The sequence below is a fragment of the Puma concolor genome, chromosome D3 (genome assembly GCF_028749965.1).
Source record: "Puma concolor isolate L17-30 chromosome D3, mPumCon1.1.hap2, whole genome shotgun sequence".
Classification (NCBI taxonomy): Eukaryota; Metazoa; Chordata; class Mammalia; order Carnivora; family Felidae; genus Puma; species Puma concolor.
Window position 1 is genome coordinate 32,131,067 of NC_141678.1, and position 26,117 is coordinate 32,157,183.

Below are 26,117 nucleotides of genomic sequence, written 5' to 3' on the forward strand. Positions count from 1 at the left end.
ATTAGGAGTAAAGAGAAAAAGAGAAATGGGACAGCAATAAGGAGGTCTTCCCAAGGGATTTTGTTGGTCCGCTCCATTCCTGGGAAATTCGCGGTACTGCTTCACCTCCCCCGGGCCGGTGAGCACAAGTTCTGAGAGCGGGTCACCTTCCGCCCAACAGCCTCAGGGTGGTCCCCTTGGCCCCGCCCCCTCCACCTGGGCGCCCTATGGGCCACGCCTCCCCAGGGCGCCCCGCCCCGCCGCCGTCCGATTCCGGGAGGCGCGAGTCGGCGCGCTGACGTCCGACGCTCCAGGTACTTTCCCCGCGGCCGGCCGGGCCCGGCGTGGGGGCGGGGCGGTGTGCGGAGCGCGCATGCGCCGCAGCGCCAGCGTTCTCCCCGGATCGTGCGGGGCCTGAGCCTCTCCGCCGGCGCAGGCTCCGCTCGCGCCAGCTTGCTCCCGCCGCCATGTCTGCCACCGTCGAGCGGGAGTTTGAGGAGTTGGATGCTGAGAATCGCTGGCAGCAGCTGTACTTGGTGAGTCACGGGCTCGCGCAGCAGCCGCAGTCCTCCGCCGAGGACCCAGGCTCGCGCTCGCCGGCTCCCTCCCGCCTCCCCCGCCTTCTGCTCCGGGCGGAAGTGGCGGAGCGCGGGCCGCGTCAGGGGCGCGCGTGCGCCGACCGAGTCTCTGATCCCTTTGGAAAAAAAATGACTTTAGATTGTGGGGGGGGGGGGGTGTTCTTCGTGAGCGCAAGCGCAAAGTCGGTTCTCGAAGGCGGCTCCACAGCGGCACCTGGTGGCGGGCTAGGACGGGCTCCGCGGCCGGGGGAGGGGAGACCCCGGGAGGCTGGGGAGTACCGGTGAGACCCGTGGGCAATCCGAGAAGCTGCTGGGGGCCGTGAGGAGCCTGGCGAGGTTTGGGCGGGGGGCGCGGGCGGGCGGCGGGGAGCCGGCGGCAGCCTCGCGGTCGCTCGCACGCTCCGGTGCCAGGTTCTGCCCATGGACACCTTTTTCGCTGGCCAGGTGTTCTGTGGCCGCGCGGGCGGAGGCGGACCGCGGCACCCATTTCCAAAGGCGCGGCCGGCTCTTGCCCCGGTTGTTGTGGGTGACTCCGGGGCCTCTCGAAATGGCAGTGCCTAACCGTAGTGGTGGCGGAAGCTCCCGGCGAATCAGCAGTCATCGTGTTTTCAGAGAGCGCAGTGTCTTCAGCGCGTGGGTCGTCCTCCACAAACAGCTTCCAGACACGAGAATAGGGTTTGGTTGTGTTAGTTAAAAGAAAGAATAAGGATGTTCTCTTTTAAATTTTCTTTACTGAGGAATAGTTAACGTACAGTAAAATACACAGATTTTATACATGGGATTAAGCGAGTTTTCTAAATGTATATACCTGTGCAAGCCCCAAGTCAAAATAAAGAGCTTTTCCATTACCTCGAAGGTGCTGTCATGCCCTTCTTCCATCCCAGAGACCACTGTTCTGATTTCTTACCACCATACAGTAATCTTGCTTGTTGTTAAATTCATCTGAATGGAATCATGTAGTTGAATTCTTTTGTGACTCGCTAGATCAACTTGAGAACCCTTTAATTCAAATAGGATTTTATGCCTTTTGAAATGATTTAGATGCTTGTTCTGTACTGTTTAATTATTACCATATTATTCCCAAGATTGAATTGAGTGGTTGGTGAGTTAAATGCTGCTGCTCCTGCTACTCGGTTCACTCTTTTTACATTAAAAAAAAAAAAAGTTTTCCTGTAAATTTGGATGATCCTGGGTTTTTCCCCATTTCATTTAGTTAAATGACAGTAAAAAGTGTTTCCTTGGTCATTATGATTAGAATGTAACATTTTCTTGAACACATTATCAGGAAGTGTAATAAATACCCTGATTCACAGGAGTACAGAGTATGTTAGAATAGAGTACTAACTTTTAAGAATGTTGGTAAGGGCTTTACCATTTATAGAACATTTTAAATGCAAATTCTAGTAGGAATCTTTATGTGAGAGCCTGCCAGCTGTCTCTTCTCCAGTTACATTTGTTTAAATAGAAGCTTCTGTTTCCAAGTTGCTAGCAGTATATCAAAATACAGCTTTGAGAAGAGAAAGGTGAATGCTGCAGCTTAATTCAGCTTAACATTTTGGTTAGACAGTTTGATTTTTGGGGGGGGATGGGGGTATCATTAATATCTTTGAAAATTTAATGAAAACTGTAATGCCTCTCACCAGAAAAATGTACTTTCTTACATCCACTGAAAATTCACATTTAGTTTCAAGGAGTTCAGGAAACCCTTCCATGGACTCATGCCAAGGAATCCTTTAGTGGGTTGTTCATTGCTCTTATTATTTTTTCCTAATGGAAGAGAAGAGCACTCGTTTGGTCAGTAGAAATCATGCAATAAATATACCCTCTCTCTCTGACCCTCCCCCTGTTCATGCTCTGTCTGTCTCTGTCTCAAAAATAAATAAACATTAAAAAAATTAAAAAAAAAAAAAGGGGGGGCGCCTGGGTGGCTCAGTCGGTTAAGCGTCCGACTTCAGCCAGGTCACGATCTCGCGGTCCGTGAGTTCGAGCCCCGCGTCAGGCTCTGGGCTGATGGCTCGGAGCCTGGAGCCTGTTTCCGATTCTGTGTCTCCCTCTCTCTCTGACCCTCCCCCTGTTCATGCTCTGTCTGTCTCTATCTCCAAAATAAATAAACATTTTAAAAAATTAAAAAAAAAAAAGAAATCATGCAATATACATGCTATTACAGTAAACGTAGATCACGAACCAAGAAAGTTAGTAATGGAAAGCAAGTATAGGAAGAGATTTTCCTTTGACTCTAGAATATCCATTCAGCCACACTACAAATGTATTGAGCATCAGTGGTGTGCCAGTCCCTAGCTTTGGGCCTTGGAGATTCAACAGAGAATGCAACGGAGTTCCTTCTCTTGAGTTCACATTCTAGGACTTGTTCTTTTGAGGGTCTCATTGCAATTCCCCATTTTCACTCATTTACTTGTAACACATCTATTATGTGTCAGCATTAGACTGCGTCCCAGCCTCAAGGATCCACCCTGCCATAGAGTAGTAAATAGGTAAGAAGATGAAAACATAAAGTAAGAAATGCAAAAGCTAGTGTTAAGCACAGGGTGCTGCCTAGTCACCCAGAGGGGTGCACCTGGGAATTCTGGTGATGCTTCCTGGAGAAGGGATGACCTTACCAAAGTCTTGAAGGACAAGTTGGCCAGGTGTAGAGAATAAAGGAGGGGAAAAGAATTAGTACTCCAGAGAAGGAAGGAATGTGTACAAAGGCACAGATCATAAAATCCCATGAGGACTACCAACAAATTAGTAAGATCATTCTACTAGTGTGATGGATGGGGCTAACTGTAGGCAAGTAGCACAGAGAAGTAGTCTCTTGAAATAAACCTGAGGAGAAATGTTGACCTCCTGAACTAAGGCAGTGGCAGGAGGAATGAAGGAAGGGGGGATACACATTTGAAGTGGGAGGGGGATAGATGTATTTGGTCTTGAAATTGTTCAATTCAGTTTGAGATACCTGTGAGACATCAAAATGGAAGGAAATAGTTTAATATATCAATTTGGAGTTCAGGAGAGGCCTGAGCTGTAAATAGCATTTTGGAAATCATGAGCACATAGGTGGTCTTTGAGGTCCTAGATGTGGATGAGATCCTCCAGGGAAAATAGGGAGAGTTTGGAAATGCTGAAGGCCAACAACAGAAATCTTGACCACCAACAACAATTAAGGGCATAGGTAAAGAAAGAGGAGCTTGCTAAAAAGAGTGGAGAGGAATAGCCATGGAAGTGGGGAGACAACCAATGGTGGGTGTGAAGGGAGTTGATGGTCAGGAGGGCCACATGCAGCAGATGGCACAAAGTCAAAACTGAAAGGGCCTTTTGACTTAAGGACTGATGATCAATAGATACCTTTTTTTTTTTTAATTAAAAAAGTTTAATGTTTATTCATTTTTGAGAGAGAGACAGAGTGTGAGCAGGGGATGGACAGAGAGAGAGGGAGACACAGAATCTGAAGCAGGCTCCAGTCTCTGAGCTGTCAGCACAGAGCCCGGCCCAAGGCTTGAACCCATGAACCGTGAGATCATGATCTGAGCCAAAGTGGGACGCTTAACTGACTGAGCCACCCAGGAGCCCCAACATATCTTTAAAGAGAGCAATTTCAGTGGAGTACAAAGTCAGATGCTGAGCATTGAGAAGAGAAGGTGGGAAGAAGTACAACCAAGCAAGTGTAGACTGTTTTTTTAAATAAGCTCAGCTTGACCAATGGAGTGGGGAAGGTAGCTAAAATGAAGCACATTTATGTCCCTTCACTACTGAAAACCTTCAGTGGTTTCCCATTGCTCATAATGTAAAATTCAGATCCTTCTGTGGCTTGCAAGACCACATGGCCTGCCTGCCCATATGACTTTCTTCCCTCTTTTCCCCTGGGTTCTGTTCCTTGAAAAGTGCATGACCATTCTCCCCTGAGGGCCTTCATAATTGTAGCTGTCTTTGCCTTAGCACAACTTCTCCCCTTTTTCCCGCACTTTTGCTTAACTGCCTCCTACTCATCCCTGAAGTCTCACTTCCTTAGGGGGTGCTTTCCTGACCCTCCCATGCAGGATATAATCCCCTGTTACATGCTCCATAGCATCACATGACTTCCCCTTTCATAGCAGTGTGTTGGATGCAATGCAGCAGTGATTATTTAGGGAACACAAATTTGCATTAAGCAAACCACTGTTAACTTGAGTAGGGAAAAGTGTTTAAGTGGGCTCTCTGCTTTGATGATCACAAGACAGGGTGGTATTTGTGTTAGGTTTTTTGTTGTTTTTGTGTGTGTGGTGGTTTTTGTTTTTTGTTTCGGCAGTGCTAACTGGATTAGGAAAAGAAAAGCTTTGTGTTTTTTTTTTTGTTTTTAACTTTTTAAATGTTTATTTGTTTTGAGAGAGATGGAGAGCACAAGCAGGGGAGAGGCAGAGAGAAGGAGAAAAAGAATCCCAAGCAGGCTCTGCACCATCAGCACAGAGCCTGGTGTGGAGCTTGAACTCATGAACTACAAGATCATGAACTGAGCTGAGATCAAGTCAGCTGCTTAACCAACCGAGCCATGCAGGTGCCCCAAGAAAAGCTTTTGCCAAGAGCAAAAAGTAGATGTAACTAGAAATTGGACTTGCTTAGTGGTATGAGAATTTTTACTTTACACCTTCTTGAAAGTCTTGCAGGAACAGTGAATTTATTATTTGAGTCTGAAACTCTTCGGGCCCCTTACTTTTTTTCACCCAGTTTGAAAAGTTGGTTTTATAACACAGCTTTTGATAATAGGAGATTTTGTGTCAGAGCCAAACAGACTATGAATTTATCTTTTTCACTACCTCATCAGAGCTTCATGCAGGCAGTGCCAGTGCCTTGCACAGCATCAGGCACCTAGTAGGTACATGGTAAATATTGTTGAATAATGACTTCTTGCCAGAAAAGGGTGACTTGATATGTTTACATGTTGGGGTGGGGGTGGGGGGAAGGATAAGCCTAAAGAGAGAGGTTGGAGGTTGAAAAATAGAAGGAATTACTGTTGGAGCCAGAAACCTTGGAAAGCAGGTGCTGATGGGAGTAAGAGCACACAGGTTGAAGAACTGGCCTTGAAAGGGCACAACTAGCAGTAGTGAGATTGCTAGAAAAATCTAATTTGGTCTGACTGACTAACTAATGACATTAATGTAGTCTGAGGTTAACTCTCGCTTTTTGAGAAATGTTCATGATTGCTTTTTTGCCTTTAGTCACTGCTGATTGCTGTCTGAATCAGGCTGGGGCATGAGAGGGGCAGAGAAAGAATGGAGTTTTGTGAGCTTTCAGGGAAGGGAGTACAACTGTAGGGAAATAGCAAAAAAACAAAAAATGTAAGCCATGGAATAATGTTTCTAGTAAATGGTGGCTCAGAAAGAATTTGGTTGACTAATCAGAGTTTAGGAACCATGGAACTCTTAACTGGTCATTTTTCTTTATTAGAAGTTTGTAGTTCAGGATGCCTGGGTGGCTCAGTTAAGCGTCCAACTTCAGTTCAGGTCATGATCTGACGGTTGGTGAGTTCGAGGCCTGCATCTGGCTTTCAGCTGTTGAGCGCACAACCAGCTTTGGATCCTCTGTCTCCCTCTCTTTCTGCCTCTTCCCCGCTTGCGTGTGTGCACATACTCTCCCCCCAACCTTACTCCCCCCCTGCCCTAATAAATAAACATTAAAAAAAAGAAATTTGTAGTTCAAATATTGTCAGTAAGAGCAGGTTGTGGGTTTTTTTTGTTTTTGTTTTTAATGTATTTATTGTTTGAGAGAGCGAGAGCATGCACGCTAGCAAGTGGGGAAGGGGCGGAGAGAGGGTCAACAGAAGATCCAAAGCAGGCTCTGCGCTGACAGCGGCTAGCTCTATGCGGAGCTCAAACCCCATGAGTTACGAGATCATGACCTGAGCCTGATGCTGAGTCTACTGAGCCACCCAGGCGCCCCAAGAGCAGTTTTTTACTACTTGGGCGTCAACTACGTTTTGGAAGTAAGGTATCAAGGGAAGTCTTCTAGTATTTATAGTAGGTAGTCATAGGGTAAAAAGCAAAGCCTGCTTACTCTAAAACACTTCCCTTTGCATTGTGTACTACACATTGCCCTGCAGTTGTTTAATCTTAGGGTTTGGGGTTTCACATCGTTGCATGTGCTCTTGCTGTATCAGATTCCTTGAATTTCCTTGAAAATAGCCTGTTTTCTCACACCTTGGAGTCTGCACATGTTGGATATGTTCTGTGCCTACCTTATCTATCTAGGAAACCTCTTTAAGACTAGACTGTGGTCTCTTTAGGCAAAGCTATATGTTCCTTCTCTGATTCCTGAACCCTCTGTGTTCTTTTATTGGAGTATAAATCACATCGTTTTAGAATTGTCTGTTAGCTCCTTAAGGAATGCTTTGTTTTTGTTTCCCCACCATTAGCCTGTAGTTCTGAGATGTTAGATGCCCAGTAGTCACTAAACAAAATAATACTGTTTCCTTTTAAAATGTCAGCACCTTGGGGCACTTGGCTGGCTCAGTCAGTGGAGCATATGACTCTTGATCTCAGGGCTGTGAGTTGGAGCCCCACATTGTGTGTAGAGATTACTTAAAAATAAAATCTTAAAAAAAAAAATGTCAGCACCTTGGTTTATTCCAGCCCCCTCATTCACAGCTGAGGAGACACCCGTCCAACATGAGGTTATGATTTATGTAAGGTTACCATATCCAATGGTGGTACAGATGGGATCCAAATCCTGTCCTTATTTTTTTTTTTATTTAAAAAAATTTCTTTTTTTACATTTATTTATTTTTGATAGAAAGAGACAGAGCATAAGTGGGGGAAGGGCACAGAGAGAAGGAGACACAGAATCCAAAGCAGGCTTCAGGCTCCGAGCTGTCAGCACAGAGACTGACGCGGGGCTCGAACCCACAAACCGTGAGATCATGACCTGAGCCGAAGTCAGATGCTCAACTGACTGAGCCACCCAGGCGACCCTGAATCCTGTCCTTATAATTCTCATTTCTGTGTTACCCCAATTTGTCAGTGTGACTGTTTACATTGCTTTCTCCTTAAGATCTACTTGAGATTAATGGAACAGAGGGAGTCATTTAAATTTTTCATAGCAAGGAGGGAGTGGAATGTGTTATAATAGGTGGGGTCATTTTGGGGATTGGAGGCCTCTAACACAGTATCTAGGATCCATCGATTAGACTGGAAAGTGATTTCCAAGTCCCCTGAAACTGTATGTGTGAGTGTACCTGAGTATTTCATTTCTAGGTGATTCCATAGCTTTTGTCACATTCTCACATGGATCTCTATGACAATAGGTAAGGACCACTGCTTTAAGAGAGAGCAGCCTTGGGAATGGTGCCCCAATAGAGAATATATAACTGGAAGTTATAAGTAGGTTTGCCTCTGATATATGTTCTGTAGTACTGATGCCTGTCTGCAATTGTGGAAATTCAGACAGTCACAGTTGTCCCCTAGCCTTTTTAGCTTGCCTCTTTTTCAATTTTTTGATTTTAATGTTTATTTGTTTTTGAGAGACAGAGACAGAGCACAAGCAGGGGAGGGGCAGAGAGAGAGGGAGACAGAATCCACGAAGCAGGCTCCGGGCTCCGAGCTGTCAACACAGAACCCAACGTGGGGCCCAACGTGGGGCTTGAAACCATGAACCATGAGATCATGATCTGAGCCAAAGTTAGACTCTTAACCCACCAACTGAGACACCCAGGCGCCCCTAAAAATTTTTTTTTAATGTTTATTTATTTTTGAGAGAGTGTGAGCAGAGGGGCAGAAAGAGAAGGAGACACAGGATCTGAAGCAGGCTCCAGGCTCTGAGCTGTCAGCACAGAGCCCAATGCAGGGCTTGAACTCACAAGCTGTGAGACAGATCATGAGTTGAGCTGAATGAAGTTGGATGCTTAACTGACTGAGCCACCCAGGTGCCCCACTTTTCTTTCTTTCTTTCTTTCTTTCTTTCTTTCTTTCTTTCTTTCTTTCTTTCTTCCTTCCTTCCTTCCTTCCTTCCTTCCTTCCTTCCTTCCTTTCTTTCTTTCTTTCTTCTTTCTTTTTAAGCCACTTGTATTTCCTTTCTTTTTTTGATATGTTGGAGATCTTTACACATTGAAGAAGTTAAGCTTTTGTCATATATTGCAAATACTTTTCAACCTATCAATTACCTTTGACTTTGTTTATGGTATTTTTTCATGTAGAAAACTTACGTGTTTGCAAAATCAGATTTATGAGCCTTTCTAGGTTTTTGTGCCATGACTTAGAAAGACCTTGTCTATCTAAGGTAGCCATCCAATTAAATTTTTTTTGTGTGGGAAAATATATAATAAAATGTGCCATTTTAGCCATTTTTAAGTGTACAATTCAATGTCATCGATTCCATTTATATTGTTGTGCAACCATCACCGCTGTTTCCAAAACCCTTTCAGCACCCCAAATAGAAACTCTGTACCCATTAAGCAATAACTCCCTATTTCCCCCTCCTCCTGTTAACTTCTGCTCTACTTTCTATCTGTGAATTTGCCTAGAGACCTCATGCAAGTGAAATCACACAATGTTTTTCCTTTGTGTCTGGCATTTCACTTAGCATAATATTGTCAAGGTGGAACTATGCTATAGCCTGTTATCAACTTCATTCCTTTTTATGGCTGACTAATATTTTTTTGTATGTATATACCACATTTTGTTTCTCCATTCATCTGTTAATGGACATTTAGGGTGTTTCCACCTTTTGACTATGAATAATGCTGCTGTTAACATGGCTGTGCAGATATCCATTGGAGTCCTTATTTTTAATTGTTTTGGATTTGGACCTAGAAGTGGAGTTGCTGGATAATATGGTAATTCTGTGCTTAGCTTTTTGAGTAACTGTGAACTGTTTTCCTTAGTGGCTGCAACATTTTACATTCCCTCTAGCAGTGTTTGAGGATTCTGATTTCTTCATATCCTCACAAACACTTGTTATTTTCCATTTTTAAAATTATAGTCATGCTAGTAGGTATGAAATGGTTTAGATTGCATTTCTGTAATGACTAAGCATGTTGACTGTCTTTTAAATGTGTTTATTGACTGATTGTAAAACTTTGGAAAAATGTCTATTCAAGTCCTTCACTTTTTTTTCCCCCAAGACTTCATTTTTTAAGAGCAATTCTAGGTTCACAGGAAAATTGAGGGGAAGATACAGAAATGTCTCACATACTTCCTGCTCCCACACATGTATATCCTTCCCTTTATCAAAATCCCTCGCCAAAGTGGTATGTTTATTATAATTGATGAGCCTACATTGATATATCATAATCATCCAAAGTCCATAGTTTACCTTGGGGTTCAGTTTTGATGGTGTACATTCTGTGGGCTTAAACAAATGTATTTGAATCCAGCATTATGGCATCATACATAAAAACCCTGTGCTCTCCCTATTCATTCCTACCTCCCTTTCCCAACCCCAGCAACCACATTGATTTCTTTTACTGTCTGCATAGTTTTGCCTTTTCCAAAATGTCATATGGTTGGAATCCTGTAGTAAGTAGCTTTTTCAGATTGGCTTCTTTCACTTAGTAATATGCGTTTAAGGTTCCTATGTGTCTTCATGGCTTGATAGTTCATTTCTTTTTTTTTTTAATTTTTAAAAAATGTTTATTTATTTTTGAGAGAGAAAGCATAAGCAGGGGAGGCACAGAGAGAGAGGGAGACACAGAATCTAAAACAGGCTCCAGGCTCTGAGCTGTCAGCACAGAGCCTGATGCAGGGCTCGAACTCACAAACTGTGAGATGATGACCTGAGCCGAAGTTGGACGCTTAACCAGTTGAGCCACTCAGGCGCGCCCTGATAGTTCATTTCTTTTGAACACTGAATAATATTCATTTGTCTGGATGTACCATAGTTTGTTTATCCCTCACCTGCTGAGGGGCATCTTGGTTGCTTCCAGGTTTTGGCAGTTATGAATAAAGCTGCTATAAACATCAGGTTTTTGTGTATATGTAAATTTTTTACTTCTTTGGGTAAATACCAAGGAGTGCAGTTGCTGGATCATATGGTAAGAGTCTGTTTAGTTTTGTAGGCCAAAACAGCCAAACTTTTTTAGAACTATACCCTATTGGTGGGAATGCAAACTGGTGTAGCCACTCTGGAAAACAGTGTGGAGGTTCCTCAAAAAGTTAAAAACAGAACTAGCCTATGGCCCAGCAATTGCACTACTAGGTATTAATTCAAAGTATAAAAAAAATACTGATTTTAAGGGGCACATGTACCCCAGTGTTTATAGCAGCACTATCAACAATAGCCAAATTATGGAAAGAGCCCAAATGTCCATTGACTCATGAATGGATAAAGAAGGTGTGTGTGTGTGTGTGTGTGTGTGTGTGTACACATATACACAATGGAATATTACTCAGCCATCAAAAGAATGAAATTTTGCCATTTGCAATGACATGGTTGGAACTAGAGTGTATTATGCTAAGTGAAATAAGTCTGAGAAAAATACCATATGATTTCACTCATAATGTGGTATTTAAGAGACAAAACATGAACATAGGGGAAAGGAAGGAAAAGTAAGATAAAAACAGAGGGAAATAAATCATAAGAGACTCTTAACTATAGAGAACAAACTGAGGGTCACTGGAGGGGAGGTAGATGGGGGTGGAAGGATGAGTTAGATGGGTGATGGGTGTTAAAGAGGGTGCTTGTTGTGATGAGCACTGGGTGTTATATGTAAGTGATGTATCAATGAATTCTATCCCTGAAGCCAATACTGCACTATATGTTAACTAACTTGAATTTAAATGAAATCTTGGAAGAAGAAAAAAAAAAAAAAATGGCTGTACCATTTTGTATTATCACCAACAATGAATGAGTTACTGTGTTTTATGTCCTTGTCAGCATTTGGTGGTGTCAGTGTTCCAGATTTTGGCGATTCCAATAAGCATCTGCCTATTTTTATGTTGTTTGTCCTCTTGTTCAATGGTAGGAGTTCTTTGTATATTGTGGTTATTAATCCCTTATCAGATATATGATATGCAAATATTTTCTCCCAATATGTGTTTCCTTTTAAGTGTATATTGTTACTTGATGTTCAAAAGCCTTTAATTTTGATGAAGTCCTATGTATTTTTTTGTCACCGTGTGCTTTTGGTATCATGATTTAAGAAACTATTACCATATCCATGATTATGAAGATTTTCAATCCCTGTGTTTTCTTCTAAGAGTTTTGTAGAGTTAGCTCTTACATTAGGTCTTTGATCTGTTTTAGTTAACTTTTGCATATGGTAATGGTCCAGTTTCATTGTTTTGCTTGTGGATATCCATTTTTCCCAGAACCATTTATTGAGAGATTTTCCTTTCCACACTGAATGATTTTGGCCTGCTTGTTGAAAATCAAGATCTGAGGGTTTATTTCTGAATTCTATATCCTGTTCCATTGATCTCTGTGACTGACTTTATGTTATACCACATTGATTTGATTACTATAGCTTTGCAGTAAGTTTTGTAATTGGGAAGTGTGTGTCCTCCAACTTTGTTACTCTTTTTCAAGATTGTTTCAACTCTTCAGGGTCTTGTGAAATTCCATATGAATATTGGGATGACTTTTTTCATTTGTGCAAAAATTGTTGCTGGTATTTTGATAGCGATTACATTAAATTAGTGTATCACTTTGGGTCATTTTGTCATCTTAGTATTTAAATCTTCCAATCCATGAATCTAAGATGTTTTTGTATTTATTTAGGTTGCCTTTAATTTCAGCTGTGTTTTGTATTTTTTAGTATACAAGTCTTTCATCTTTCTGGTTACGTTTATTGCTAAGTATTTTGATTTTATTGTAAATGGGATTATTTTAATTTCCTCTTTGAATTCATTGCTACTGTATAGAAATACAACTGATTTTTGTGTGTTGATTTTGTGTTTTGCAGCTTTGCTGAATTTGTTTATTAGCTCTAACAGGCTTTTTTGTGTGGGCTCTTTAGGATTTTCTACATAAAACATCATGTCATTTGTGAATAAAGATAGTTTAACAGCTTTCTTTCCAATTTGGATGCCTATTTATTTTATTATTGCCCAGTTGCTCTGGCTAGAACTTCAGTACTGTGTTGAATAGAAGTGGTGAAAATGGGGGGTGGGGGTGGGAGAGCACCTGGCTGGCTCAGTTGATAGAGTATGCAACTCTTGATCTGGGGGTTTATTAGTTTGAGCCCCGTGTTGGGTGTCAAAGATTACTTAAAAATAAAATATTTGAAAAATAAATTAAAAAAAAAAAAAAAAAGTAATGAAAGCGGGAATCCGTGTCTTGTCTCTGACCATTTTTCCTCCTAAATAACTGCCTGCTTTTATGATACTGTTTGTTGAGTATCCTATACCTCTCTCCTTCCTCTTCCCCCCATTTGCCATCTTTGTAATTTGCGAAATTCCTATATGTGTGTATTGGGTGAATGAAGCATGAGCAAATGCCTGTATAATCTGATCTCTCTGCACTTGTTCATCCCCATTTCTTGTATTTTCCTCTCTTAAGCACCACAGGTTTTGTGTTGCTTATACTTCTTGTAAGATACCAGTTATTCATGCTTTCATTTATGTTTTATGTACCTTCACATCTTTGTGACTTTGCACAAGCTGTTTTTTCTACTTAGACATGTCATTCCCTACTTGTTTACGTGGCATACTCCTGGTCATTGTTCAGGTTTATTCATGCACTGTGATCTTCACTCCCCCAGGTGAAAATAAATCCACTTTCTGTGTTTATTTTATTTATTTGTGTATTCTTTTTTTAGTTTATTTTTGAGAGAGACAGAATGCAAGTGGGGGAGGGGCAGAGAGAGAGGGAGATACAGAATCTGACACGGGGCTTGAACTCATGAACCAGGAGATCATGACCTGAGCCGAAGTTGGATGCTTAATCGACTGAGCCACCCACACAACCCTCTGTTTATTTTATTTTATTATTTTTTTTTTAATTTTTTTTTTTCAACATTTATTTATTTTTGGGACAGAGAGAGACAGAGCATGAACGGGGGAGGGGCAGAGAGAGAGGGAGACACAGAATCGGAAACAGGCTCCAGGCTCCGAGCCATCAGCCCAGAGCCCGACGCGGGGCTCGAACTCACGGACCGCGAGATCGTGACCTGGCTGAAGTCGGACGCTCAACCGCCTGCGCCACCCAGGCGCCCCAACCCTCTGTTTATTTTAAATGTGGGCATACTTTTCTTATGGTACTTATTAGACTGGCTCCTTGATAGTCTCATGAAAATTCTCAAGTTTGATTATAAAAAAAAGAGAAAGTCATTAGATACAGTTGTACAAATAGCAGTAAACATTGACAGCAAGAATAGTGATAGATAATGGTAAGTGGACATAATTTTCCAGGTTCTTCATCTCATTCAGTAGAGGCTTTTTGTTGTTGTTGTTCTTATTTATCATTGAAATGACCAAAATACAGTGATAAGAAAAAAATCTACATTATTATTTGACATGAGAAGGGCCCTACCCATTTATTTGAGACTTAGAGGATTTTTTTTTCATTTTTATTGAGAAATCACTATACATTTAAGGTGTACAGCATGATGGTTTGATTTCCATGTATTGGAAAATGATTACAGTAGGTTCAACTAACATCCATCTTCTTGTATAAATCCAATCAAAAGAAAAGAAAGGAAGGAGAAAATTTTCTTGTGATGAGAACTTTTAGGATTTACTGTCAACATTTCTCTGTATCACACAGCAGTGTTAGCAATAGTTACCATGTTGTATTACCTCCCTGGTACTTATTTATCTTGTTAACTGGAAGTTTGTATCTTTTGACCACCTTCCTCCAATTCCGAAACTGAGGGGATTTTGATAGTAAACAGTGTAAGCATCCACAAAAACTTGGGTAAGAGCTGATGCCTACGTTTTCTGTGAAGATGAACAAATGTTAGGCATGTGAAAAATTCAGCTCCTCAGAGACTCAACGGGGTGCCTGTGTGGCCCTGATTGGTTCCTCGACTCTTGGTCAGAGGTCATGATCTCAGTTTGTGAGATTGAGCCCTGTGTCAGGCTCTGCACTGAGAAGCCTGCTTGGGATTCTCTCTCCATCTCTCTCTCTCTCTCTCTCTCTCTCTCTTTCTGTCTCTCTCTCTGCCCCTCCCCTGCTTATGTGCACGAGCTCTCTTTCTCAAAATAAATTAATAGACTTAAAAAATTTAAGACTCACTAGCAAAATAGTGCAAAATACCAAGTTAGCTTGACAAAAATCTCTGCATTTGGGAAAAAGATTTTTAAACTGAATATTCTGAGAAAGCATTTAAAACACATAAAGGTCTCAAATCTTTGTGATAGGCAGTTCTGAAAGAAAAGACCCTGAGGCGATACAATGACCAAAGAAATAATGTAAGAATACCTCTGAGCTGAAGAAAGCCTTGAATTTCAAGATCAAAGGGGACCGGAAAGTCTTCACCAGGAATATATTTAAAAAGCAGGAAAACCTGCATGAATTTCTGCATGCATCCTGATGACTTTTCTGAGTATTCAGGATAAAGAAAAAGCCCCTGCAAGGTAGAAAAACAAGTAATCTTTAGAGAAGAACCAATGACATTTGCATCAGACAAATGCACTCTGACATTGGATGCCAGAAGATAATGGAGAAATGTCACCCAAGAGCTGAGAGAAATGGAATAGGTGTAGAAAGTAGGTTTGGGCAGTGAAGCCAAATACAATCTAGAGTTAACGCTAAATAGTTATAATTATACTTGTAAACCTTACTTAAATGATAAATATTTTTGAAATAATTGCACATGTTAAAAAATATGGATGCAAAGTTCTAGCTTATTTCAAGAAGATTTGGGGGATTGAGCTGTAGGAAGAGAGAAGTGAAACCTATAGTAATTGTACTATATATTTACCAGTAGGGATTTATTAATAGATATTTTCACATTAATAGAAATATATAAGTCCAAACATGCTTTTGCAAAATTTTAAGACTAATTCCTGGTAAAATAGGAATGGTGCTTTTACTTCTAAATTACTGGAAGTAAAGAGGAACAAAGAAAATGTGATTAATACAGAAAAAAACGGGGAAAAGGAAATAAGGAAGCATAACATAGAAAACAGCTAATCGTTTCTGGGTGAAAGAATAAATCAAGATTGCCATTAAAGACTAGAAAATAATGAGATGACACTATTCTAAACTTAGAGGATTTGAAGTTTAGAAGTTTGGACAGTCTTTAAAGTAAGAAAAACAAAAAAGAATATTAATGAGCTAAGTATTGTATTCAAGCTAGAAGAATGATAAAATGAAACAAAGCTTTAGAAGGGCAGATTGAATACACAGGAAAGGTAGAAATGAATGAGTAAGCATTTCCTCTCCCCTTCCAAATAGGTAGTTCAATTTTACCTATGATTATAGCCCTAAAACTAATGTGTCATCGACAGATATTATCTAGAGATAAAGTATAAAACACCATTCCCAAATTTATTCTGGGAATATAAAGACTTAGTAACACTATATATAGTGTTGTATAGTGTTACATAGTTATATAGTGTTACCATAGTAACACTATATAGTAACACTATAGAATTCATCCTCATTGATTAAAGGACAAAAAAAAAAGTGTAGTCATATTGAGATCAGTTAAAATTAAGCAACAAAAATTTTTTGAATACTTAAGAATATACTTAGGAAATGTGTGGGTTTTACAGTTGCACCAAAAACCTTAAAATACCTAGGAATAAACCTAACCAAAGAGGTGAAGGTCTATACACTGAAAACTATAGAAAGCTTATAAAAGAAATTGAAGAAGACACACACACAAAAAAGAAAAGTATTCCATGCTCTTGGATTGGAGGAACATACACTGTTAAAATGTCAATACTACCTGAAGCAATCTACGTATTCAGTGCAATCCCTATCAAAATAACACCAGCATTCTTCACAGAGCTAGAACAAACAATCCTAAAATTTGTATGGAACCAGAAAAGACCCCTAATAGCCAAAGCAATCCTGAAAAAGAAAACCAAAGCTGGAGGCATCACAATCCCAGACTTCAAGATGTATTACAAAACTGTAATCATCAAGATAATATGGTACTGGCACAAAAACAGACACTCAGATCAATGGGACAGAATAGAGAACCCAGAAATGGGCCCACAAACGTATGGCCAACTAATCTTTGACAAAGCAGGAAAGAATATCCAATGGAATAAAGACAGTCACTTCAGCAAGTGGTGCTGGGAACACTGGACAGCGACATGCAGAAGAATGAACCTGGACCACTTTCTTACACCATACACAAAAATAAACTCAAAATGGATGAAAGACCTAAACATAAGACAGGAAGCCATCAAAATCCATGAGGAGAAAGCAGGCAGAAACCTCTTTGATCTTGGCCACAGCAACTTCTTACTCAACACATCTCTGGAGGCAAGGGAAACAAAAGCAAAAATGAACTATGAAAAGCTGCACAGCGAAGGAAACAGCGAAACTAAAAGGCAACCGATGGAATGGGAGAAGATATTTGCAAATGACATATCAGATAAAGGGTTAGTATCCAAAATCTGTAAAGAACTTATCAAACTCAACACCCAAAAAACAAATAATCCAGTGAAGAAATGGGCAAAAGACATGAATAGATACTTCTCCAAAGAAGACATCCAGATGGCCAACCAACACATGAAAAAATGCTCAACATCATTCATCACCAGGGAAATACAAATCAAAACCACAATGAGACACCACCTTACACGTGTGAGAATGGCTTACATTAACAACTCAGGCAACAACAAATGTTGGCAGGATGTGGAGAAAGGATCTCTTTTGCACTGATGGTGGGAATGCAAACTGGTGCAGCCACTCTGGAAAACATTATGGAGGTTCTTCAAAAGATTAAAAATAGAACTACTCTATGAACCAGCAATTGTACTCCTAGGTATTTATCCAAGGGATACAGGTGTGCTGTTTCGAAGGGACATATGCACCCTGTTTATAGTAGCACTGTCAACAATAGCCAAAGTATGGAAAGAGCCTAAATGTCCATCGATGGATGAATGGATGAAGAAGATGTGGGATATATATACAATGAAGTATTACTCAGAATCTGAAAGAATGAAATCTTGACATTTGCAACTGCGTGGATGGAACTGGCGGGTATTATGCTAAGCGAAATAAGTCGGTCAGAGAAAGACAAATATCATATGACTTCACACATATGAGGACTTTAAGACAGAGAACAGATCAACATAAGGGAAGGGAAACAAAAACAGGGAGGGGGACAAAACATAAGAGACTCTTAAATATGGAGAACAGAGGGTTACTAGAGGGGTTGTGGGTGGGGGGATGGGCTAAATGGGTAAGGGGCATTAAGGAATCTACTCCTGAAATCATTGTTGTACTATATGCTAACTAATTTGGATGTAAATTTAAAAAAAGTAAAATTTAAAAAATTGTATTAAAGAAAAAAAAATGGATTCTACCAGAGCAGTAGGTAGTGTTCGCATTTAAGCTGCTGAACAGTTATTTAGTGCTATAAATAGTCCCAAATACTATGCTAAAGATTTTTCTCTTAAAAGAATAAAGTTATTATAAGAATTGAAAAAAAAAAAAAAAAAGAATGTGCTTTTTACCTTGTTGGCACAGGATATCTCCTGCCCATTTCCACCCCTGACCCCTAGTGGCAAAACCAGTACCCAGGGCAGGCAGACGTGAGAAGGACACAGGTCAGCAGAGCCCTTTTTATCTGCAACCCAGCCCAGCGATTTCTGCTTGTTCTCTGGCTGGAACTGTGTCGCATGACTATTCTTACCTGTATTGGAGACTGGGAAATACAGGTTTTTAGTTGGGCTAACTGTAAGTTGGAAAGTAAAATTAGGAACTTTGAGTAAAGAAGAATGGGTATTGGGATAGGCGACTAGTATGTACCTCTGGAGCTGCTTTTTTAAGTATTGGATAGGTTCTGTGTTGAGTCGACTCTAGCATGGTGAAGAAAAAGAAGTATTAGGGGTTCTAGTCTTCCTAAATGCACTGAAATTAAAGAAAGGTAAAGAAGAACAAATAATAACTTTGGAAATGAGAGAATGGACCCTGTAAGAGTTATGTGGTTTTTTATTTTAATTAACTGAGAAAATAGAATGTATTTGTTATGAATATATTTCTTAACCCAAGAACTTGGCTGTTTTATGGTGTTTTGTAAATTAAAATTTCTTCCCTACCTCTATACTTGGGGCTCCATCTATTTAATTTTTTTTTTTTTTTTTTTTTTTTGGTAACATCAGTAATGATTTGTCACAGTGTACACAAATAAGTGTGTTTCTTTAGGCTAAAAATTGGAATCAAACTGACAGATAAACTTAACTGTGGCAAATAGGTTTAAATTTTTTTTAAGGTTTTATTTTTGAGAGAGCGCAAGTGGGAGCAAGTAGGGGAGGGGCAGAGAGAGCAAGACACAGAATCTGAAGCAGGCTCCAGGCTCTGAGCTGTCATCACAGAGCCCAGCATGGGACTTGAGCCCACGAACCTAAAGATCATGACCTGAGCGAGATCATAACTGACTGAGCCACCCAGGTGCCCCCGGAAAATAGGCTTATATGTATAACACAAGCATTGAAGAAGGGCTCATATAATGGAGGGACCCTCTGTGCCCAATAAAAAAATTTTTTTTCTTAATTGAAGAAGTTCTTGATATAATCCGGATAGCAATCCCTTACCAGATACATGATTTGCAATGATTTTTCTCCCATTCTGTGGATTGCAGCAACTTTTCAATCTGATTTTAAAATTATATAGCATTAGAACTGATATTATACTTGTATTTATTAGAATTTTAGTTTATTTTAAAGTAATATATGAACTCAAGAATATATAAATATATGGTTTAAAACCCAAATGGCACAAAAAGTGCCCAATAAAAAGGAGTTAAAAGGACAGGTTACTTTGGAAAGAAAGAGGGGCAGGGTAGGGGGAAAGCCTTTAGCTATATCTGATTTATGGGGTTTTCTTTTTTTAATTATGTAAGTTTCAGGTGTACAACTTTACTGTTTGACATCTGCGTACATGACAAAGTGATTACCACCACAAGACTAGTTACCATCCATCACCATGCAGTTGGCCTCATTCATCCATTTCACCCACCCTTAAACCCCCTTCCACATAGGTAACCTCTAGTTTGCTCTCTGTATCTGTGAGGTTTTTATTTTGTTTTGTTTTTTTATTTTTTAAAAAAAAAATTTTTTTTAACGTTTATTTATTTTTGAGACAGAGAGAGACAGAGCATGAAGGGGGGAGGGGCAGAGAGAGAAGGAGACACAGAATCGGAAGCAGGCTCCAGGCTCTGAGCCATCAGCCCAGAGCCTGACGTGGGGCTTGAACTCACGGACCGCGAGATGGTGACCTTAGCTGAAGTCGGACGCTTAACCGACTGCGCCACCCAGGCGCCCCTATTTTGTTTTGTTTTGTTTTTAGATTTTACATGTGAGTGACTCATACAGTATTTGTCTTTCTCCTGTGACTTATTTCATTTAGCATACCTCAAGGTCTATCTATGCTGTAACAAATGGCAAGGTTTCATTCTTGTTTATGGCTGAGTAGTAGTCCATTGTTTTATTTACATATATTTCACATCTTTATCCTTTCATCTATCAATGGACGTTTAAGTTCTTTCCACATCTTGGCTGTTGTAAATAATGCTGCAATGATGTGTTTTATTCCTTTTCTAAAAAGATTTGAGGGGCGCCTGGGTGGCGCAGTCGGTTGAGCGTCCAGCTTCAGCCAGGTCAGGATCTTGCGGTCCGTGAGTTCAAGCCCCGCGTCGGGCTCTGGGCTGATGGCTCAGAGCCTGGAGCCTGTTTCCGATTCTGTGTCTCCCTCTCTCTCTGCCCCTCCCCCGTTCATGCTCTGTCTCTCTCTGTCCCAAAAATAAATGTTGAAAAAAAAAAAAATTTAAAAAGATTTGAATGAGATACTCAAAGTGGCAATAAATGTTTAATTTCACTGATGGTAACATGAATGTGATATATATTTTTATTTGATAGCTTTCATTATTAAAACAACTCTTTAGTTACATAAATCTGTACCCTTCCCTAGATGTTCACTTTTCCTCCCTGGAAGTTACTAACTTCTCATCTTCTTCTAGAAGTATTCACTGTATTCTCAGGCATATATATGTTTGAGTGGAGTGCTGCCTCCCCCCATGAGAGCCTATTCTTTTGTACTTTTCTTTCACTACACAGTGTATCTTTGAAATCCTGTCATATCACTGTAGCACTTAGTGTCCTTTTTCCTGATTCCCATGTATTCTGCTGCGTTGGTGCATTGTGATTTATCTCCCCAGTTCACTCCTGAAGGACACTTAACATTCTTGCTAATTTTTCACTGTTATGTACAGTGCACATCCTTGTGTGTACATCTTCACACATACCTGTGTGGCTGTGTGATACAAAACCCTCCTAGAGCGTAAGGAGGGTGAATCAAATTTATGATCTTATTAAATCATTCTCAAACATTGTATCTGTGTACGTTCTGTCAGTCATGTATGAGAATGCTTCTTCACTCTTACCTGCATAGTGTTTCAGAATTTTTTATTCTCACCAATTTGTGTCTCTACGTTGATACAGAAGAGCTATTAACAGAAAACCGTATGTTTTAGTATTATTTCATATTAATATTTTTTATATGTTACTAACTTGCAATATGAAATTATTTGTACTTTGTAGTGTTTCAGCTCTATAAAGTGTTTCAGATTATGCAAATAAATATAAGCTGAGACCTGTTTAATTTTACATATAAAATTTATTACTTAATGTTTAAGAATGTTTATAATTAATGTGTAGAAATAGTTGACACTTTTTCATCTTTTCAGCTAATTACAATTATTTGTTAATGCGTTCATGGAAAAGTATTTGAAACTGAAAGGTAGTATTTCTTTTTATTTTTTTTGAAAGGTAGTATTTCTAGCCAACTTTTTTTTTTTTAATGTTTATTTTTTAGAGAGAGACAGAGTGCAAGTGGGGAGGGGTAGATAGAGAGGGAGACACAGAATCCTAAGCGGGCTCCAGGCTCCAAGCTGTCAGCACAGAGCCTGATGCAGGACCTGGACCCACAGACTGCAAGATCATGACCTGAGCTGAAGGCGGATGCTCAACCAGCTGAGCCACCCAGGCACCCCTCTATCCAACTTCTTATATGAGATTGTGTAACTTTGGTACTAAAACTGAATAAATAACATGCAAGTAGAAAATTAGAGGTCAGTTTAACTTAAAAACATAGGTGCTTACATTTTAAATTAAATAATGATGGTACATCCAGACAGTGGAATATTATTCTGCACTAAAGAGAAGTGAGCTATCAAGCCATGAAAAGACATAGAGGAAACTTGAGGTCATATTACTAAGTGAAAATCTGTTAATTGTAATTTAGCACATTACCAGAGTAAAGGAGAAAAGCTATATGATCACTTCCATAAATGTAGGGAACACATTGAATACAATTCAACACCCATTCATGATAAAAAAACGTTTAGTCAACTAGAAGTTGAAGAGAAACCATCTTAATTTGAAAAGGGTATATCGATCAGAAACCCAAAGCAAATGTTATGTTTAGTGGTTAAACCTTAGAGGCAGTTGTTTACAAATCAGGGGAAAAAGTATGTCTATTTGATATTGATTAGGCAGTCCCAGCCAATGAAATTAGATAAGTAAGGGAAATAAGAGGTGTGAATAAATAAGAAATATGAAATATAGGGAAGAGACAGAATGATCACTATTTGGTTATATTGAGAAATTCAGAGTCACTACAAAATAATAGAGAGCTCAGCTAGATTGCTGGATGAGAGAGAAGCATTAAAAATCCGTAGAAACAATTGTGTGTGTGTGTGTGTGTGTGTGTGTGTGTGTGTGTGTGTGGCAGATTGCATTTTCCAAAGTAGCCAAACCAACATACATTCTCTGCACACACAGTGTGACTGAGATTTCCTCCCACTGAGAGGTGGTCTGTGTTTCACTACTCTTTGCATCTTAGAAGGCTCAGTGGGTGAAAATACGAACTATAAAGTTACCTGTTCTGGGGCTGGTGGCATATAAGAGGGTGTGGAACCCACAGTAAGGTCATTTGCTAAGTGACTTCAATAATTTATTTATGCTTAATTTATAAAATTATCTGGTGCCTAACTTAAAATGCTTTTTCTCACATGTGATAGTGTGACCAAAGACCCAGTTAATTTTTGCTGTTAATGCACACTTTAAAACAATTTTTTAATGTTTATTTTTGAGAGAGAGAGAGAGAGAGAGAGAGAGTGTGAGTGGGAGAGGGACAGGGAGGGAGGCACAGAATCTGAGGCAGGATCCAGGCTCTGAGCTGTCAGCATACTTAACCGACTGAACCACCCAGCTGCCCCTCACTTTTTACCAGAATTCTCAGAAAAAACGTATTCTATTTGGGTGAAAAAACAAATTGGGTGATACACCAAATAGCTGAGTGCCTAGTGCAGCTGTATCCTCACAGAATTTCTTCCATTGTAGAACACAGAAAACTGTAAGGGTCCTAAAATGAGCTTCTGGCCTAGTGGTGGTTGCTAAGCACTTATGGCTCTAGAAATAAAATTTGAGGATATTTCTGGACTCAAAGTAACAGTAAAGTGGCATAAAGATGAAGAAATAGATTAAAGGTTTTTTTTTTTTTTTTTAATTTTTAATGTTTATTTATTTTTGAGAGAGAGAGTGTGAGCAGGGGAGGGGCAAGACAGAGGGAGACACAAAATCTGAAGCAGGGTCCAGCCTCTGAACTGTCAGCAGAGCCTGACACGGGGCTCAAACCCACAAACCATAAGATCATGACCTGAGCCAAAGTCAGCTGCTTAACTGAGCCACCCAGGTGCCCAAGATGAAGAAACAGATTAAAGTTTTAAGGTAGAAACTCCAAAATAGAGATGGGTATTATTGAGAGTTTAGTCAGAAATCTGAGTGTGATGTGTTTAGCCTAGATAACCTCCATTGCATTAGTTCTGTATTACATAACGTGTTTAAGGTTACTTGTAGGGGTTGAATATTGCATGGCAATATATAAATTCATCAAGAGCAGAGACTTTGGTGCCTGAACGACCTTTGTTGTCCTGCCACTTACTGGTTTTGTGACCTTTGACAGATTGTTTTATCTCTCAGAGTCTGTCATCCCTCACAGGGATAACTGTTCCTACCAGTGTTGTCAGAATTGAAATAGATAACGTAGGCAACGTGCTTTGTGTTGTACTTGGCATATCATAAATGTTCAATAAATGTTACTTTATACTGGCTGGGAAGGTATCTGTTTTGCTATATACAATTTAAGAGGAATATTAAAATATATTTTTGTTATTTTAAGGAAATTCGCAATGAGTCCCATGACTATCCTCATAGAGTGGCCAAGTTTCCAGAAAACAGAAATCGAAACAGATACAGAGATGTAAGCCCATGTAAGTATTTGTGGTTTTGTGTGCATGTGTATGTTGGTTTGTTTTAGGCAGGTTACGGTGAAAAAGTTTGGGATAGGGTTGATAAATACAGTGGTTTTTTTGCATATTAACATAATAAACGTTCTTTAAGGAAAAATTTCAAGGTCTAGAATAGAAGGAAGGAAAACTGCTCATAATTCATCCTTCAAACACAGCCACCGTTACTTTGGTGTACTTTCTACTAATCTGTTTTTCTTATGCATAATTTCCTTTCTTTAAAATAATTGTAGTCATATATGTGTGTATGTGTATTCATAAACATACTTCCTTTTCCTATTATTCCATAGGCTTTGTAAGTTTTACTTAAAATATTTATCAGTATAGTTTGCTTTTTTCCCCAAATTATAAAAGTTGTATGTACTCACTGCAGAAAACTTTTAAAACAGAAATATGTAAAGGAAAAAAACCTATACTTTAAAAACAAATAAAAACTTTTGGGTTTATATTCTTTTTGTATTTTTTCTGAACAAACATATATACACATTCTTTTAAATTTAAAATTAGAATCCTTCACATATTGATTATAGTTCTTTTCCCACATAGCAATACATTATAAACATTTTCCTATATTAAGTCTTTTAGTGGCTTTAATAGTGGCTTTGGATGTGCCATTCTTTTGTGTAACGGTTCCCTTGTGGTTGACCATTTGGATTCTGATGTATCCACTCATGTACATGCAATGATGGTTCGGTGTTAGTGTGCTGAGTCCTCCTGTATAGACTGAATAATCTCACTCTATTCAAGGTCGCAGATTATATACCCTTATGTATGTTGTATTCCTTGTTAGAAGGGTATGGACATTCCATTGAAAATCTAATTACTGGGGGGAAAGTCCATACTTTATTTCTTCCATGAACAATGTTTTTCCTTCTGTCAACCAAGTACATTTCCATGAAAAGTATGTTGGCTAATTTTGGATAAATCAGATGGACTAATCTGTTAAAATATTTCATGTCTGTTATCGATTACTTATTAAATACTAGGTTTCTCTTTCCATATGGTGTGGGTGTGTGTGCAGGGAATGGGGTTGTGGGCAGTGGTTGTAACATTTAGGTGCTCCTTCACCCTCTTCAAATTTCTGGTTGAATATCCTTGAGCTAGAGACACTAATCTCCAGTGTTTACCATGACTTTGAAGACCCTATGTTCCAGGTGTACATTTTGCTTTGTTGCCTTTAATTTAAAAAAAGAAAAAAACAAAAAACCAAACTTCTTGTTTTGATAATTGTAGATTTGCATGCAGTTGTGAGAAATAGCACAAGGGTATCTTGGCCTGGTTTTCCCCAGTGGTAACCTCTTACATAACTACAACCAGGAAATCCACGTGGATGCAACCCATTCAGATCTCCCCAGTTTTACCTGCACTTATTTGTGGCTGTGTTCAGTTCTTTGTGGCTCTGTTACACGGTAGAGTGTGGGATCACAGTCTGGGCACAGACCAGTGGACCAGCCCCACCACAAGATCCCTCCCTTTTGTGGCCCCAGCCACCTTGCTCCCTTCCTCCTATTCCAAGTCCCTAGTTGCCCTTGTTTTTTTACATAAATCTGTTGTAATTGCAATCACTGGATATGATAATTGATGTTTGAATTCCCTGATTAGTTTGATCAAATTGATCTAAATCGAGGAATTGGTAAAAATTGGAACGGAGATGCTTAAAAGTAAGACATTTGTAACTTAAATTCCTCTCAACTATACAAGTCAATGAAATGGTTGTGATTTGTCCCTTAAATGTTAGACTTATTTACCCAACTACCTGTTGGACAGGCTATGTTGAAGGCTGCAAGGAGAGCTTGGTTGTTACCAAGTGTACTTAGTAACCCTGCCTCCATCCTCACTGGCTTGGGCTCTTTTTTCTGTAAGTCTTCTCAGGAAGAGAGCCATTCGCCTTGTATGGGTACCTAGTATTAGGGACAGGCATTTCTTCCTCAGAGGAGGTGTGGCCCCATGCCCCCTGCTGTCTTTCTGGCCACTCTCTATACATGGTGGTCTCCAAAGCTGCACTCTGCTATGGGCATGCCACTCAGTGAACCCTGTCCCTGCATCTTCTCCTTGTAGAAGCCTGGCTCTCCCCTGAGTAAACTACCTTTCTGTCTTTCTCAGGTAGGGGCTACTTGTTCTTGCTTCCCCTGTAACCACAGAACTTCCTAGTCCAAGCCATTACT

General features: G+C 39.8%; 1 protein-coding gene across 5 annotated transcripts in view; it reads left to right on the plus strand.

Moving 5' to 3' along the window:
* The first annotated feature begins 330 nt into the window (after nucleotides 1-330).
* PTPN2 (protein tyrosine phosphatase non-receptor type 2) overlaps nucleotides 331-26,117 on the plus strand; it is an 87,877-nt gene continuing 62,090 nt past the window's right edge. For 2 of the 5 annotated variants that reach the window (XM_086682403.1, XM_025931055.2), the window contains exons 1-2: nucleotides 331-515; nucleotides 23,826-23,916. In XM_086682403.1, coding sequence (XP_086538529.1) covers nucleotides 447-515; nucleotides 23,826-23,916 — 160 coding nt within the window. In that variant the 5' untranslated portion in view covers nucleotides 331-446. Of the gene's footprint in view, nucleotides 516-23,825; nucleotides 23,917-26,117 lie in introns of those variants that run through there. The other 3 variants (XM_025931056.2, XM_086682406.1, XM_086682405.1) reach the window with 3 other exon arrangements.